The 19068-nt window shown below is 46.1% G+C and overlaps 1 protein-coding gene across 1 annotated transcript in view; it reads right to left on the bottom strand.

Moving 5' to 3' along the window:
• Positions 1 to 894: 894 nt before the first annotated feature.
• Positions 895 to 19068, bottom strand: part of LOC147689637 (stAR-related lipid transfer protein 9-like) — a 574886-nt gene continuing 556712 nt past the window's right edge. The window contains exons 30-34 of the mRNA XM_086937097.1: positions 18785 to 18849; positions 18479 to 18684; positions 14165 to 14244; positions 1883 to 2041; positions 895 to 1143 (exon numbers count right to left, since the gene is read on the bottom strand). Of these exons, the coding sequence (XP_086793223.1) occupies positions 1042 to 1143; positions 1883 to 2041; positions 14165 to 14244; positions 18479 to 18684; positions 18785 to 18849 (612 nt within the window). The 3' untranslated portion in view covers positions 895 to 1041. The remainder of the gene's footprint in view (positions 1144 to 1882; positions 2042 to 14164; positions 14245 to 18478; positions 18685 to 18784; positions 18850 to 19068) is intronic.

Here is a 19068-nt window from a genome sequence, read left to right as displayed (position 1 = left end):
CACCTTTGCCAACCTGCCAAGGTATACACACTCATTTGTTATTCACATACGTTGTGAGAGGCGTAATGGCTTGTCTCAGTAATATGATTTGTTGATCAGTCTGTCATCCTTGCTGATTAGAAGACCAATGCCCACTGAGCATCACAGGGTGCTGCTGAGGCAAAGGTACAACTTCTTGAGAGGAAAGGAATTCTGGGCAACTAGTCCTAGATACTAGGAAATGCTCCACCAACCCGGGCTGACATTTAACCAACCATTTTTGAAACTCCCTAATTCCATGTGCTTATCTTTGTGCTTCTTTTGCCAGCACGGATGCCATCCTTCTTAGCGCCTTGAAACAGGCAGTGTTTCTGCTTCAGGCACATTGAAAATAATCCTTGTTCACTTATCCTACAAATTTGATTTTTGTGTAGTTTTTCCCATGACATTCCTTTGCTGGGTTAATTAATGCAGCTCAGTTTCAAGCGTGTTAATATGTAAACATATTATTGTATCTGTTCTACAAGTGCGCATGGATAGAGATATGAAGTCATTTCCATGCTGAACTGTAACTGGTAATATTGCATGTCTGGCTGAGAGGAATTGATCACATTGGCGCGGCTGCGTTGTAGTCTTAGAAGTTCCCAAAGTACATCATATTTAAGACTTCTTCAGAATCAAGACACTTTCAAATCACGTGATCGAGACAATCCTCAATGTTTTCCTTCATTGCCCATGATATGCCTTCTCTTAACTTTCCTCGGAAATTTGCAACCCACCACCACAAAAACAATAGGGCAGAGGACCAACGATTATGGTCTGGTGTCATTTCCAGTAAGTCAACCGTACAGCGCATCCTCCGTGTCAATGGGTTGACAGTACATCTTGATTCGCGTCATCGTCAGTATACTTTTGGAACGTCTTTTTGTCAGGACTTGGCCATCTTTAGCACGTTTTGTTGCACTATGTTAAATCTGGATTCACCACAGTTTACAACTCTGCGTTCTGCAACAACGTCTAATTTGATCCAGTTCGACATGCATTAAATTAATATGGGCATTTTCAGCTGGAAAGAAAATTTGCCAGGCTTGCGATAACCAATGGTTGCTGCTTTGCCACAGTACTTAAAAGTCTTGCTGGGAGGGCCGGGGCACCAAGTTCAACCTGTGGGGAAAAAAAGTCGTTGTAATATCATTTGCATAAAAAACATTAACCAAAACAACAAAATTATAGAAGGAAAATATATTTTGAAGATCTTTTTTTAATTTTACATAAAACTTGATTAACAGCCCAAGTTTAGAATATGGGCTTCACAATAATTCTGGGGGGAGGATAGACTGTCGCCTCATTTGTTTAACTTTACATCCCAGACAACATGTTTCACCTTTGTTCCAAGTGCAAGGGCACTGTGGCTTGGGCAAATCACCTTAAACATTCACTGCACACCCATTGACTTTATTTAAGGCTGGCAAGATATGGTCAAAATTTTCAGGCCCAGTGGATCTAGTGCAGTGGTATTTTACAGCTACTGGAGCTTATAAAACATGGAGTCGGGGCAACTGACATAAACTCTATTGGCGCGGTCCACTCTGGCCTAGTTCTAAGGAAGAATTTATAGGGTATTGTAGAGGACACATCTGTGTAGGTGTAACTTTTGGCTCTTTTGCCAGAGTCACGAGTATCCATTACGATTAGAGAAGGCCAATTCTGACAATCATAAGTAGGTAGGGTGTTGTATCGAGACTGAATTATGTAAGAGTTTAGTTTTAAACCTGCATTTCTCCGTTATCAAAGCAAGGAACTAAACGAGAGCACAAGATCGCACTAATCCAGCATATTCTTTTTATCAAGCTAGCGCACAGTCAGAAGGTAGACTTTAGTTGAGTCTGAAAATGCAGCTTACCTCTACAGAGTATATAACCCGGGTAACCTCCTTTCCATTCACAGTGTCTGGCTGCATAATCCAAGCACTAGGTAAAATTTCTCCCCTCACTATGTCCATAGATGGGCGCGGCATGGATTCATCATACACAGACTGGAAGGCGACAGTGAACCACCTCTCCTGCAACAGAATCCCGGAATACATTTTATTACATCGGCTGTTGGTAATACAAGTGACAAAAGTTACTTCACTGTAACCGTAACTGTGTAGCTTGAATCTACTATAGATTCACATGCTGAATGAATGCTGTGTAACCCACACCTAAAAATAAATATCGAAATAAGCAAAGTGATTATCATTAGCCGGATGATTGTAAAAAAAAAGGTGTTTAGTTTCTCAATAACTCCATACTTGAGCGGTCCCAAGATTTAACTTTCATGGGGACTTTAATGTGATATACTAATCCTAATCCCTTTGAGATTAGAGATTTTAATTCCCTAGATGGACCAGGTGCAGATCACAGAGTGGAAAAACTATAAGGGGCCCTCCTTAGTTATGTTCCTAGTTCTAAAATCCTGGCTATTCTGATGTTTCTTCTTCATGCGGGTTTCCTCTTTCCTTCCCGCCCTACGGTTTTGGCCAGCGCTTTGAGACCCAGGGGTGATATGTGCGCTTAATAAAACCTTATGACCTTATGACTATGGGCTGATAAATACAATTGAGTTTTTTTTGGGGAGGGGGGTAGTTTTATATAGCACAAACTAGACCAGACGGTATCAGAGCACTTTACATGAGCACCAGTTGTGTTTCAGACAGACACATTCCTTTTTGTTAGGCACAGGGATATTAAGTGTTTGCCTAGAATCACAGGATGTTGCGCATTCCTGCTGAGACTCTAACCCGGTTCCCCAGCTTTGAGGTCGACCGCTCTAGCTGTTAAGGCCACATCCTCACTCCTTTGGATTGGCGGGCAATTTCTCTAGGCAAGTACCGACTTTCGTGGGCTGGGGATTGAGTCAGTGATTATGATTTTGTATCTGGAGTCATGAGCCGAGTCGTTTTCCCCGGGGAAGCATAATTCTATAGAGATAGTTCTTGACCTGCTCAATCTTAAACACAGCTGTGGGCCCTAGGGTCATGGGGATTAAGGATAATTGGCTCAGGGTCAGCTAGCAATACGCAAACATTTCACTTGTCCGCAGCCCTGGTGAAATGTAATTTGAGCTTGATCACTGATGCTCTGTTGTCACCCAGTTTATCCCCTACCAAGATTATGGTTGCTATGGATAAGCTAAATAACTGTGTAGGAAAGTAGGATCTGCTTCTATGGTTACCCACAATTTTTGCTTGATGAAATGCTGTTTCTGACTAGTCTGACTGGGATCCTGCTAATAAGGACCCCAGTCTATCTGCTTTCTCCCCTAAATTGCTATGGTAAGTTATGTTATGTTATTTTTATTTGTACCGCGCACAGCTGCCCCAGCAAAGGGGCGTCCTGGCGCATTGACAAGGTCAGCACAACACAACACCATACAGTATCAGGAAAACCATAAAAGGCAATAAGGAGGTTAGACAAATAAAATGGTCTTGATGGCCCGTCTGAACTGAAGAAGATTGTCAATAGCTCGAATATACAGAGGGAGAGAATTCCACCAGTTTGCCGCTAGAACTTGAAAGGAGCGGCCCCCAGCTCTACTTAGTCTGAAACGCGGAACCACCGCCAGATTTTGACCCAGGAATCTGAGGGCTCGCGAAGGAACATATGGTGTCAGTAAATTCTCCAAGATTTGGGGGGACGTACCCTTGAGAATTTTAAACGCCAGGCATAAGACCTTGAATTTAATCCTCTGGTGTACGGGAAGCCAGTGGAGAGAATGCAAAGATTTAGCGACCGAGCAACGTCTTGGTAAACCTATCACTACTCTGGCTGCCGCATTTTGAACTCGCTGCAACCGAGAGAGTTCGGCTTGATTGATCCCGGCCAGAAGTGAGTTGGCATAGTCCAGCCGGGATAGCACTGATGCTTGAACCACCAGCTGCCTAGTGGAAGCATTAAATAACTTAAGGATAGGCCTGAGTCCTCTAATAATGCCATAACAAGAAGCTGCCACCTTCTTGGTATGGCAGATGAAACTGAGGGAGGGATCGAGCCATACCCCCAGATTCTTTATCTCCGATGCTGGAGACGGAGTCGCACCCAATTCAGAAGGCCACCACTTGTCATCCCACAGTGTCGCCTGCTTGCCGACTACCATAATCTCAGTCTTCTTGGTGTTTAACTGGAGACCGTTGGAATTCATCCAGTTAGCCACCACCCGTAAGCCGTCGCAGAACCTGAGGGCCTCTGTATCTGAGTCCCCGCTCAGCGTGACCGCCAGCTGCGTGTCATCTGCATATGAGACCATCGTCAGGCCCCAATGCTTGACGACCGCAGCCAGCGGCCTCACATAAAGGTTAAATAGAGTGGGACTCAGCGATGACCCCTGTGGGACCCCCAGATCTAGCGGATAGATTTTAGACTTACCGGGAGGGATCGCGACCTGGAATGACCTGTCAGCAAGAAAAGATCGAAACCAGCAAAGGGCGGAGCCTGTAACCCCTACCTCCTCAAGTCGTTGAAGCAGAATCCTGTGCGACACCGTGTCGAACGCGGCACTAAGATCTAATAACAATAGTGCCGCCGTCCGACCTGCATCAAGCACGGAACGCAGATGTTCGACCATGGAGAGTAGGGCCGTCTCCGTACTGTAGCCCGCACGGAACCCATTCTGGGTAGGGTCAAGAATGTTAGCCCTAGCTAGGTGGTCTACCAAAATGGTGTTCACATGGGCCTCCGCGACTTTCGTAGCCCAAGGAAGTAACGAGATAGGACGGTAGTTCTCAGGCTTGAGAGGGTCCAGAGTTGACTTCTTCAGAATGGGTGTGACTACTGCCTGCTTCCATCTAGTGGGGACTACCCCAGAAGAGAGCGATAGGTTTATCAAAGAAAGCACCGGAGTGCGACATGACGGCGATAGATTCTTAAGCTGGGCCGGTTTCAATGGATCTGCCGGAGATCCTGATTTAATTTTGAGGCTAAAAGAATCAAAGGCCTCCATAGTCAGAGAGGGCAGAGTCATAAGACACTCACTGTCTCTCAGAATACTGCTGACCCGCTCTAAAGTTGGAGATCCTGTCGGGAAGGTTCGATAAATGGCCAGTACTTTCTCGCGAAAAAAAGAGGCCAGACCCTCACAGTGGGAGTCCGAACAAATTTCCGTCCCCGCTGTCCTCTTCGTCATCAGATCTTTAAGCACCTTAAAAATCAGTTTTGAAGGGTTTGGGTTATTCTGAAACTCATGAGCATAAAAAGTTGCTCGTGCTCTACACACCGCCCTGTGGTATGCTTTAATCTTGGCAAGATAGCAGGCCTTCAAATCAGGGTCGTACGCTTTCCTCCATAGTCTCTCAGCCTGTCTGCAAGCTCTTTTGAGGGACGCTAAGGCGCTATCATACCATGGGCTAGGCTCATTCCGCCGACACTTGGACCACCTCAAGGGGATCAGAGAATCGAGGGCACCGGAGATCCATTCACAGAAGGAGTCATATCCGTGATCAACCTCAATAAGAGGGCCTAGAGGTGCCTCCTCAAGCAGGCGATAAAAATCCTCCAATCTTAGTTTGTTCCAGAGTCGTTTAAGAACGAGTCTATCATGAGGTATGAAAGGAGATTCAAACATAGGGTATGTCAATTTCACCAACATGTGGTCTGTCCAGACCAGTTGGGTGGGACAGTGAGCCCTGACTCCCTCAAGATTCGTGAAGAAAGGATCAAGTATATGAACATCTCTATGTGTAGGAGTATTGATCAACTGAAAGAGCTGCAGGCCCTCTAAATCGGCCAGGAAGCTCCTGGCCAAGGACAGGCAATCGAGATGAAGATTAAGATCTCCTATAACATTAAAATTAGCACATCCTAGTGCCTCTGTGCTGATAAGATCAGGGAGAGCAGCCCTGAAGGCCGAGTCGCAGCCCGGAGGGCGATAGATAAGCAAGCCAGAGAGGGTGAAATGGTGGCTGAAAGAGATTTTAAAGCCAGCACTTTCACACCCTGGAAGTTTGACAGCCTTCCACCCACACGGGTAGCAGCTCTTGAGGACTATGGCAATTCCCCTCCCCTAGTCACACGGTTAAGGGTAAAGATGGAATAATCCGGTGGGATAGCCAGATTGAGTATAGAAGAGTCCGAATCCTGCAGCCAGGTTTCGGTCAAAAAAAGCGCGTCAGGAGAATCATCTTTAAGAAGATCGTATATCTCCTGGTAGTGCTTTGTCAATGATCTGACATTTAAACTGCAAATATTGAGCTCCCGTAGTCCTACCTTACTTTTATGTGTAGAAGGACGCTCCCCCGATCGAATAAGGGAAGGGGCATCTAGTGACCAAACCCCGCAACTACAAATATAATGGCCACATAGTGGGTCCACATGCGGGAGATCACAACGGGAAATCTGATCGCGGATGGCTAGCAAATCAGCCCTTTGATAAGTAATTATAGGCAGAGTCATAATGTCCTATCCTAGCGTCCTGCCGCAGCCCGCGCTGACGGGCACAGACGGGCAGGACTCTGGCGAGACTCAGGCGCAGGGAGGGCGCGCCCGCTGCGCGTCACCGCTGCGCGTCACCGCTGCTTGCTGGTAATAGCGGCTTTAAGTAGGCGGTTGACGCGCTTCACAAACACTAGACCGCTCGAGGATGGCCCCTAAAGCGTCCCCTTCGCTCCCAAGATGGCGAGCGTCCAGGCAGTTCCCCGGGACCGGACCCGCCAAAGCAGCGGTGTAGCCACAAAATTATGATGCAAGTGAGTGGGCAAAAAGCAGCAATTTTAAAAACAGGGGAATACAAATAAAATGAAATTAAATACAAAAACGGGTAATTAAAAAAGCGTTAAGACGCTGTAAATTACGAAAATCAAACGCTAAGTACCGCGTTGCAAGTGTGTCTTGTCCAGACTGACCAATTATATACATCCCAGATTGGATACTGGGGTACCCTTATAAGTCCCTAGTGTATGGTACTAAGGTACCCAGGGCATAGGTACCCCAGAGGTCCCCCATAGGCTGAAGCATGTATTATGCCACCCATGGCAGACCTTTAAAAATGCAACTACAGGCCTGCCATTGCAGCCTGTGCTAGCGCCACTTACGAAAGATATAGGTTTCCCTATATCTAAAGTCACTGCACTTATAGCCTATAAGTCACCCCTATAGCAGGCCTTTTTAATCCAGAAGGCAGGGTGCTAGGTTCTTAGTGTGTTGTGTGCCCCTGCATGAGCAGGATACCTGTACAGTCTTCGGAGTCCATTCTCCAGGGTTGTAAGTGAGACAGCCATATAAAATATAGCGGGGCACGGCGTCAGTACGCAATGATCATCTCATCTGGTTGTAACGAACCCTGACGTGTTTGGTATCAAAGATGTTGGAATCATACCCCCCACACTGTAAACGGTGTTGGAGGTACGATTCCAAGCACTGTAAAGGTCATCCTTTAGATCCTCGGTGCTCCCAGTACGAGTCTTCTAGACCTGGACAGCACAACATGGCTACTGCCAACCAGTGGCACGATTGTGCCCTCCTGATGCTGAGCCAAGCTCGAGCAGGGGAAGGCAGAACAATAGGCATCCTGTCACAGGGAGGTGTGGCCACCTCCCAGACAGGATTGGGTGTATTGGGGCAGGGTTAAGAGAGCTTCCCAGTGCCACAAAGTCTGCGTGCAGGGCACATTTGGTGCCCTCCATGCATAGTCCAGCTCAACCCCCTTCAAGGAGCCGTTGGCTCCTGCTCTGAGGGGAAACTGGACAAAGGACAGGGAAGTATCCCCCTTTGTCCAACCCCTCCTTAGGGAGGGACCCCTGTATCGTCCAAACCCTTCCTTACGTTATGTAAGGGCTTACAGGTCCCTAGATTAGTTGTCGGACACAATACAATTCAGACACCACTTCAACTTCGACCGTCTGGGCACTCTGGACTTCGCTCTGGGCATCAAGGCTGCAACCAGGCTGCTCCAAATCTCTTCGCCCTACTCGTCTGCTGCAACGTCCATGCCTGTGCTCCATACAGGAACCAGTCCAGGGCCTGTGGACATCCAAGACACCTGAAGGAATCTCCCTTGAAGTGAAGGAGTCACTTCCCTGCATCTGTAGGCACCGAAACTAAGCTGACTGGTCTGCTGATCCTGGCCTCCTACGACCTCCGAAAGGCTCAGGAACACAGGTGGTGGTTCCTCACATCCCTCGAGGCCTGCCCTGTCCTCTCACCAAGTTTGAGGCCAGTATCTCTCTTTGGAGCCACAGGAACCAAACCCCTGTGCACCCTGTCGACTTGTAGTTGCAAAGGCTTGTTGACTATCTTCCAACAAGATCTTCGGGCTCCAAGTAGCCCCAACCTCAAGTTTGTCCAGGGACCAGACTCTTCAACCACACCGCATTGTTTGCAGTGTGGACCTGCTTCTTTGGTAGCTGCTTGAGGTCCTTTTGCGACTCCAGTGCCTCCGGCCTGTGGGTCCCGTCGACTCCCCTCCTTGTAATCAGTCTCCTGGATCTTGCTGGTTCGACATTGCACCTTCTTCTACACGTTTGTTGGTTGTAGTTGCCAAGGCTTGTTAGTTCTCCTGCCGGACACTGACCCCTCAACTCCCGACATCCGAAGTGGGACAGCTCATGTACAGCTCCTGGTCTTCCACAGCGTTGCCTGGTCCACACAGCTGTAGTTTCAAGGGTAACATCGGTGGGCATTCGTCTTCCATGCCTCCTGGTCACTCCTGAGTGGCATAGACTCTGTCCCTTCTGCTTGCAGGTTCTTCACATCTTGAATCCACCTTCGGGTTCCACTGGACACTTTCACCTTCTCCAGCAGCTGCATCTTTCTGAAGTCTCCCATTGAGTTTGACGACAGTTTCCGACGCCACTTCACACCTATGCACCCCCTTCTCTGGTGCAGGTATCCTGGTTCCTAAGGTATCATGGGTGGGGTGGCTCACCAACCTCTTGTCTTTCACAGGGTTTCTTCAGGGTCCACTGGGAAGGGTCCTCTTCCTTTAAAATTGCAACCATGGCTTACCCATTGACATGCATTGATCCTTCGGCCGTGTTCCCGCTCTGCACACGGCCTCCGTGGGACTCCTGGTTACTAACCTTGGGTGGTTCCTTGGGTCCCGACAGTTCTACATCTTCTGGGTATAGTCTTGACTCAAGTTGTGGTTCGCATGCCAATATTTTAGTATATAGTTTGGTCCCCCCTCTGGTGACCACTGTGGATTCTGTGCTACTTACCTGTTTCTATCGTAAAGTATTCTGTGCATTGTGTATATCTCCGGCTAGGAGATATCTATATGTGTTAGTGAGTGTCTTGCAATAAATACATTTTTATAAATACGCTGTGTGGTTCAATTTAATTTAATCTAAACCTACAAGATTATGTTCTGGTAAAGCAAACTGCTTACACTCCTGGACTAAGCCTGAAGGCTGCTCTCCACAGCTTCCGAGCTTTCTAAGGTTGTCTAAGACCTCTAAAGATACTAGGATGTTCTGGAGTACTGTAAATGAAGGGAATCTTACAAACGGGATGACAGAGCGATTGGGGGTCTAATACCTCATCTGAATGATCTGAATGTATTCTTATGAGGCGATCCTGGAGGGTTTAGGGTTGTTGATGATCCCACCCTCGTTTGGAAATTAGGTTTTGCCTTGGTGAAGTGATAGCAGCTATCCAAGAAAGTCCATCAAAAAAGGCACCTGGGCCCGATGGGATACAGCTGGACCTTCATAAAGAAAATGCTCATCTGTGGGCTTCTATCATTATTAACATCCTAAATGCTGCTGTAATTCATGGTGTACCCCCTCTTGGTGATTGGCATGCATAGTTCCCATTTATAAGGAAAAGACAAAAGAACTGTTACCTGGGAATAACATTTCTAAGTAATGCGCTCGTTTAACGCGGCGCTGTTTTTGAACTTTCGTCTACAGTTGGTAACAAACCAATCCTGACCCTGATAGAGGTGTAACAACGAAAATGTTTACCGGTCTTAACCTACGGGGCTCACATTTGGGGATACTGGAATAACTTTTCTCCACAGCAGGAAGAGAATCGCTTTTGCAGGTGGCTGCTCAGAGTTGCGCCCAGTAGCCCATGTTTACATGAGAAACTGGGTCTAGATTATGTAGAAGATCGTATAAAGCTTGCCCCCCACTTCTTTAGATTTTAATATGAGGGAACAAACATGCAGCCATTAACAGGGAGATTATCTCTGACTGTCTGCTCTGTGAATAGAGCTTGTAATACCCTAGCTGATCTATATTTGAAATATGGCCTACAGTCTGGGTCGACCGGAACTATTCTCATACCCACAAGGAGATGGGCTGGGCCAAAAATTAATTTAAGATATTGGCTATGGCTAACAGGGAATTTAAGGAATTAGGGTAAACATCCGTGTAGGGTTTTGTTATAGTTCAGACATGCCAGGGCTTCGAGCCCTACCTCTCCAAGATTAATAATGTATGGAAGAAGTTGCTTTATCTAGAATTCAGCTGGGCACCATTAGATGTAATCTTTGTTTCCTGTTAATACAGGTTGATCCAAATTGTATCTCTGCATGCCCTTGTGATGACACTTCTCCTCAGATTCTGTTGTTCTGCAAACTTTATGAACCTTTTAGACGCAAATGTTATTACCCATTTTTAAAAAGCTGGGGGGTTTACAGTGCAGGCCAGCCTTTTACTTTCTTCGCAATGTAGCAGATGCCCCGGTGTGTTCTGCGGTGGGAGCTGTTCTTAAAAACGCATTATGTTGCATACATCGGTGAATTTGTAATGTTTTATGTATTTATGATTCTGCTTTTACTAATCTACTGTAATTTGATCGTATATTTCAAGTAATGTTTTATTTGATCACTACGGAGCAGTCCCACGTGCCCCTCGGCGCCTTGAGACCCTCACGGTGAGTAGTTGCGATTTACCAACCCCTAATTGATTGATTGATTTGCTCTTCTATGGTCATCTTCTGAATAACCAAATAAAGATAATTGAATTGAATTGAACTATCTAGGTATATGGCTGAATAAGCGAGAAACTATAAAAATCAACAATCCTCCATCAAAATAAAAGTTATTGCCCTGAATACGGCCTTTCTTTGATTTAATCAATAACATGTTGGGTTCATCACTGAACCCTCTTCTCCAGACAGCTAAAAGTACAGTTATTTCCACACTAACCTTTCTTCAAACAACTTTTTCATGGACAGGGTGCTAACTGGCTGGATGAGGCCCAGTGCCAGACATGTAGGTGATTCTTCAGACCACCAGACAGCACATGTCAATCGCATGTGTCTAGAATTTAAGCTTTTCTAGCAAAGTATATTCTGGGAACCTTATTTTTATCATACTGCGCTAAACTCAGAGCGCGCCTCAGAAAGGTCGCTCAAATGCCTGGGTGGAATAGACCCTCAAATGACTGGGGTTTTAAAAACATCATTTTATATTGCTTTAGCTGAGATGTAAACAATAATACAAAGGTCAGTGATAGCCCTTCTTGGGTTTTACAATTTAAAGGGAAACATCACTTACAACGCATTTATTACAACGCACTACCATTACAATGCAACCATTACAACGCAAACCATTACAACGCATTGCGCTGGGGGGCGCTCTAGGATAGGGAATATATTTAATTTACTATCCAACACCTTCCCTACTATCCACGGGGACCGGAGTTGGAATAGTAAATTAAATAAATCACTATCCAGCGCTTAAAAGCACTATGCGTTGTAGTGGTATGCGATGTAAAAACCGCGTTGTAACAGCAGGCGCTGTAATAGCCTGCGTTGTAACGACACCAATCCCAATATAAAATATGGCATCATATAAAGTTGTCTACCTGCATTATATTTCTATGATTTTAATTAATTGTGCAATAAATATTGGATAAATCATATCTATATTTATATTACATACAAAACTGCTGTAACAGGCCAGGTACTCTCTTCTATGTGAACCTATTACAGATTCAGATGGCACGTAATGATTTCAAAGCATTATTTCTCCTATATACTGCAGGTGCCAGTGAGGTGAAAGTAGTTACTATACAGGTTTCTGAACATTATCTGCCTAATTATGCCTTTTTCTCATGCGTAAATAAACATAAAGTGATTCATGCAGTATATATGCGTGTTGCAGCATTAAAATTGGGGAACCCCCATTGCTGCATGTTCTGGATTTTGTGATCAATCATATTTTAGTGCCATAGTACAGGTGTTAGGAAATCCAAATTTCCTAAGATCACATGCGGTGTAATATATTCAGCATTTCAAACCAGATTTCCTACTTCTATGAATGTTACAAGAGGTACCTCACGAGTCGCATTCGGGATGGTTGGCATCACTGGTATGGCAATCACAGCACATATATATATATATCTATCAGTTTTTATAAACTTGTAATTTTCACTACTTTCCAGGCCACTGTCCCTGGAGAGGGAAGCAATTATGTTGTCCCTCACACTAGAATGTCCTTGTTGGGCTAACCCTGGGGTCGGCTGTTGATAAAGTACCTTGTGTGTCACTCTCCTATCATAGTCTTAACGTCTTCCACGTGGGGCTAATTCCCCCGCGGTGCGGGGGGGGGGGGAGGGGCCGCGCGGGTCGCCGCGGTGCTCCTTACGAGCCTCACTCCTCATGCTGCACAGTGGAGCTGTGCTCCTGACGAGCTGGGCTAGTCACGAATCCGCCCACTCCCATAGAACGCAAGCACAGGCGGGGAATTAGCTGCACGTGGGAGGACCGCGGCAGTTATGACAAGCTCAGCTCGTCATGAGCATAGCTCCACTGTGCCTCGTGACGAGCTGAGCTCATCATAAGCATGCATGGGTTTAAACGGGGAACCAGATACAGATATACCTGTGTTGCAAGCTATATGTCTCCTTGTTTCATTTACTTTGAGACCATATGGTGCTATCTGCTCTTCTTTGGGCCTAAGGTATCTCAGTTTCAAATGTTGTAATGATTGTACATTGTAGTGATAACTTAATGCATTCTGGGTATCGTAGTCTTGTTTTTCTTTCACAGAATTAATTAGACTAGCACACCCGAAATCAATAATTTGTAGGTGAAAAGTTCAGGAGTGCTGATAGAGTCAAAATGACCCAGAGAGATGGTCACCTTGTTTGGGATATCTGTGGTCAGACTGGAGGTCATGATGATTTCCCTTGATGGTGCCTATGCAGAATCACTTGAGACTTTCCACACCTGCATGTTGGAAATGGCTACCTGGCTAAAAAGTAACTCACTACAGTTTAACAGCGGCAAAACTGAGATAATGCAATGCAAAGTGGGAAGAATAGCCAGAAACCTGCCTGTTGACTTTTGGCCTCTGGACTCAGGTGAGCCATTGACACCAGTAAAAACGGTGCGGAATTTGGGGGTCAGCCTCAATGACAACCTGAGTCTGGAGACCAACGTCAACAAACAGGTGAGCAGCTGCTTCGCCCTAATGCGGGGCCTCCGAAAGCTGCTGCCCCTACTTCCAGCACATACCAGAGCAACCGTGGTCAGAAGCACTATCCTCAGCCGCCTGGATTACTGTAACGCTCTGCTACTGGAATCACCTGCTTATTTGATTTCCAGACTCCAGAGTATCCAGGCGGCAGCAGCGAAGATGGTACTTTCTTGAGGACGACGGTCCTCTACCACTCTGGCTCTGGCCGAGCTGCATTGGCTGCCCGTGCATCAGAGGATCCTGTTCAAATCTCTATGCACCGTTTTTAAAGCAGCACACGGCTTGGGTCCCAAACCTCTTCAGAACAAATTCAAATGGTATGAGCCCACACGGACCCTCCGTTCCTCATCCACTAATCTCATTAGTATACCTAGGATCAGGAAAGCTACTCACGGTGGCAGAGCCTTCAGCATAGCTGCAGCTCATCTCTGGAATAGCCTCCCCATGGCAATTAGGAAAACTAACAAACTGATGCTTTTTCGCAAAAAGATAAAGACTTGGCTCTTCCCTAAAATCTAACTACCCTAGAGCATTGCTCATTTCACCTACTCTGCCCTCTGTTGCTCAGTTCTTAGTCGCACTTTCACAGCGCCAGGATGCCCGTAGGGTTGCAGCGCGTTTTAGAAATGGCATAAATAAATAAATAAATAAATAGGTCATCTGAGTACAATGGCCCTGACAGAAATTCTATTAGCGAGCAAAGTCTTGTCAGCTCTCAAGGAAAAACATGCCAGGGTCTGCATAGCATGTACCTGAAGCAGAGTATTACCAGCGTACTTACTTCCTTCGATTCCGTACTGATACAGCAGAAATCTCTGGGCTGCTTGAGGTAGCACTGAGACATGTCGGTCACCAGGTACACTGAAACAAAGGGAATGAGCATTCAGTTAATCACACTGCAAGGAAATATACAGCTGCCTCACAATCTAAGGCCACCTCTGAGGTTCAGTGGCACTCAATCTCTAAACTTTCAGTGGCTCAGGTGTGGCATTAAGGTGGGTCGCACTGCGAGAGCATTTTTAAATGTTAATTCGTATGGGAATTATTTGCTGCTACACCCACAGTTCCAGTTTTGGAAATTTTTCAATATACTTACAGGATAGCCCACAATAAAACATAAAAGTCACGTTAGGAAACTGAACAACATCAACAATTTCAACCCCCCAAAAAATCAAACCTACATTTCTTTATGACCCTCTCCTATATCTGTCATACAAGTTTCTAATTATTTATTATTGGGCTTGATTTTATACTTGTTATACCCGATGTCCCTTTCAGTCCTAGAGGAACAAGTTATTAGCCTTTGGTAATGCTCTTTCTGGTGATACTCTGACTAACCGCAAATTCTTTTGATTCAGAATATCCCCAAGTGCCAAACTGGATCCAAAGAACTTTCCAGCAATGCTCCCACACGCTGCTAGGTGGCATCGTGCTGCTCTGTGCTGGCTCCGTACTGCCCTGGAAGTGATGGAGCGGAGCCCCATATAAGTGCCAACCCTGCAAGTTGATGCAAGCTTCTTGTCCTTTCCCTTTACATTCCCTCAGGGGCAGAGTGTAAACAAATGCTGGTAACAGTGCGATGATTGCAAACTTGGGACCTTTTAAATAATAGAGATCACTGCACAGAACAAGGAGGTGGGAGAGCAGCAAAGAATTAGACTATCCACCAGAAATAGTTACCAACGGTAAGCAACTTGTTCTTTTGATGGATACTTCTAACCGCAGATTCATCACTTTTAGAATAGATACCAGACCTATACTTCTCAAAGGTGGAAGGTCTGTGGAGAGGACTCAAATCAAATTTCTTGCAGATCTGAGTGTACAAAGTGTCCTTCCCACCAGACTTGGCTGTCAGGCCAGTAGTGCTTCATTAACGCATCTACTGAAGCCCACGTTGCAGCCTTACAGATGTCATGGACAGATACAACTCGCACCAACGGCCCCGTAGCAGCCTTGGCCCTGATGAAATGGGATCTCAGATCCCATGGGGTCTGTTTCTTAGCTTGTGCATAGCAGATCTTGATGCAGAGGATTATCTATCTCGACAGGGTCCTCTTCTGCACATCTTTACTTTCTTCACTCCAGAGAAAGCTACAAAGAGTTGATTGTCTACTGGATGACCTTAGTACGATTGACATATATCTTGAATCTCATTTGGGGACTAACAGATGGAGCTTCTCCTTCTCTTTTGAGGTGTGAGGTGGAGCAAAGGACACTGGGAGAGTGATCAATTGCCTTAGGTGGAACAGTTGGTTAAAAACGCTGAGTCCCAAGCACCAATTTGTCCTGGAAGAAGGTAGTATAGGACAGTTGCAGTAAAAATGCCCCCGTTCACTCATGCGAGGAGCCAACTTAATCGTAATGAGGAAATCAATTCAGGGTCAAGAGATGCTGCGGGCAACAATACATAGGCTTGAAGAGTGCACACAGAAGAAATGTCAAAACCAAGGTAATGTCCCACTGAGGCATCACAAACGGTTTGAGAGGGAACATGTGTCAGCCTTTAGTTAAATCATATTGGAACTGGTGATTTAAACAAGGATGGCTTGCTTGGCCAATACAGAAGCAGACAGGGCTTAAAATTAACACTTTACAGTGACCACTGCAAGGCCGTGCTGGGCTAAAGAAAGAACAAACAACGGACCATCCGAAAGCTTAGGCTGTTAGGGGTCAGTGTTTTGGGCTCTCCATGCATGGATGTGTAAGTTGGAGTGGTTCTAACAAAAGCCCTGCACTATTGCTGAGACAGAAGGTAACCAGATCGGAGGACGGATGCCCATGCAGGGATTTTCAGGTATCCTATTTAGCTGGGGAAATTAAAATGACTTCGACCCAGCCGTTCTTGATCTTCTTCAGAACTTGGGACAAGAGAGGTAGTGGCGGGAAGGCATACAAGAGTTCCCCATTCCATTCCAGTCAAAACAAGTTAGCCAATGAGGGAAGGCAGCAGTCCCAGCCCTCCTGGAACCTCTGAGTCTTCCCTGCTGGAGAGCTAGCTGCAGTTAAGGTACGTTTTATGATTTTTGATGTTTAGTTCATGCGTGCATGTGTGAATGTATGTATGTATGGATGTGCATTTCTGAGTGAGTATTGTGAATGGGTGTGTTTGTGCATGTGTGTGTAAATGCATGGTGGTGAGTGTGTATGTGTGAGTGTGGAACCCTGCCCCCTGCCAGATAAAACTACCACCCTCCACTGCAAAATATGCCTGCTCAATTTGTTCACTATGGCATTCAGGGACACAGTCAAGTGGTTGGCTAATAGAAAGGTATTCTGCTGCTCCAGCCACCTCCAGAGACATAAAGCCTCTTGGCGCAGGGCGCAGATCCCCACTCCGCCCAGTTTGCTGCAGTACCACTTGGAGGTGGTGTTGCCCATGAGAACCTGCCAGCCTTCCCCTCCTGAATGCCAAGAACAGCCTCTGGACCAAATGAATGGCCCGAACCAACAACTGTTTTAAAACTTGCCAGAGCGGGCTCAACCTTCTCTATAAAGAGTGTGGATCCACTGAAGGGCATATCCATCAGCACACCTGCACATCACCAGAACATCTGGTCACTCTCATCCAGTACCAACTTTACAGCCAAGGCAGTCTGGTGTGCAGGCATGCACAGATATTCTATTTTGTTGAATCCTACCCATCAAGGTTTGCTGAGCCAGGGAGGCTTTGAGGTCTTCTGGGACTGCAGACAAGATCTTACTGGGCCTGTCCCATGCGTTTATCGACTGCAGTGCCAAGCTGACAGAAGAAAACACCAATATGGCAAAAGCATCAACCTGTTTGGTTATATTGATGGGATTTGTCGGAAATGAGTTGGGACAAAAAGACCTTCTGTGGTAGGAATGGTGTGGAAATCTGGATCACTGTGCGCAGGTTTGTGCCCCCAGGCTACTGTATGACTAATGGCTGGATAAGAACATGGTTTTGACTTATATCCGTCATGGCATCCATGACAAAATCACTAAATGTGAGCAAGGGCTCCAATGTCATTGGCACAAGTTGGAGAATCTCTGTTAGAACATGTAGCTTATCTTAGTCTCAGTGGAGAGCAACTGCATTTCTAGTACCTCAGCAATCCTCCAAACCAACACCGCAAATGAGTCACTTTCCCCTGCTGATGGCCGATGTGGCGAGTCAAGCTCGGTCACTGATTAGCTAGGGACCCTAGTTCCTATTGAGACTTCATTCTTATGCTTGGCAATGTACAACTTCGCCTCCTGGTCTCAGATCACCTTCAAGTGCATTAAGGCGCATTGGTCACATGACTGAGAGTTGTGACCAGAACCCAGGCACCAAAGACTCATGGGGGTCATGACACTTGCTTGTGGAAATTTCTGCACCTGTTGTTCTTGGAGGGACATACTCCCAAGCATACTGTTGGAAAGAAAGTTTAGAAACAGATCGACAAAGGTGGCAGCAGTGTTCCGGATTGGCATCGGATCACGCGCAAAGAAAAGAACCCAGTGTGCGGGGTGTTGCTTATTTGCTCACTGCTCTATCACTTCCAGGTCAGTACGGAGCCAGTGCAGAGCTACACAACGTTTACCTACCATAGCACAGCATTACCTACTGGGGCACTGCAGACAAAGTCTCAGGATCCAGTTTGGTGCTGAGGGATATTCTAAATGTGAGGAATCTGTGACAAGAAGTATCCTTTAGAAACACTATCTTGCCTCCATGCATCCCCAACTAACCAACTAACCTGCAAAAGCATCTTTTACCAGCTACGGTGCCTACCATTAACATTGCTCATGCACTGTCACCTTTCGCAGAATCGTTCCACCATAACCAGCCCATCCATCACGCTACCACCAGCCTCCATGCAGTGTAACTCAAGCAATATCAGTCCTACTTGTTTTCATGCAGTTACACCTGCCCACATTACAGACCTATATGTTTGCTTCCCTGTTGTTCTAGGTATTTCCCCACACACTCTCTTCTATCAGTCATACGTCTTCTGCATAGTACTACATATAATGTAATTTCACTTCCTGTAACGTCACATCCTGTGACATGTCTCTCACCCCATTCCCCTGGAAATCTAGTAGATGGCACCTTAACATCTCCTTGAAAATGGTCAGTACATTTGCTCACCAAGCTGGATTTCGCTGCTCACTCTCTTGTGCACTCGCAGTGTAGTTGTGGTTTTGTCAAACACATTTCTGTTGCTGGGGTCTTTCACTGCGCACCACACACTGTGCAGAGGCCTCGCAATCACGCCGGCTCCCAGGAAACCATGTCTGGTCGAAGACGGGTACTGCTTGTGGTACACCATGACTTCCTCTTCTGTGCACTGATATCTGCAGGAAAATCACAAGTTAGTGGTAGGCAGTGGGTCAACTGTAGGTCTGAGCCTTCCACCCAGGCACCACAAGCAAAAGCAAAATAGCAGTGACTTACTTCCATCCGGCATTGGCTTGACCCTTGAAGAGGTTCTCCAGGTTGTAGGAGCAGGCAGCCATAATCTAAAATGAAATGGAATTCAAGATTGCATGTTAACTCTCTAGACCACTCTTACTTTATCGTAGCCGGCGATTTTAATCTCCACGCTGACAATCCTGACTGCCCACAGGCCTCCCATCTTATCTCTACCTTGCAATCGGCCAATCTGACTCAAGCTATTGCAGGCCCCACGCATCGGGCGGGGCATATGCTCGATCTTTTCTTTTCCAACATACTGAACA

The sequence above is a fragment of the Lissotriton vulgaris genome, chromosome 9 (assembly GCF_964263255.1).
Source record: "Lissotriton vulgaris chromosome 9, aLisVul1.2, whole genome shotgun sequence".
In the NCBI taxonomy this organism is placed as follows: domain Eukaryota; kingdom Metazoa; phylum Chordata; class Amphibia; order Caudata; family Salamandridae; genus Lissotriton; species Lissotriton vulgaris.
This window is presented reverse-complemented; position numbering and strand designations above follow the sequence as displayed.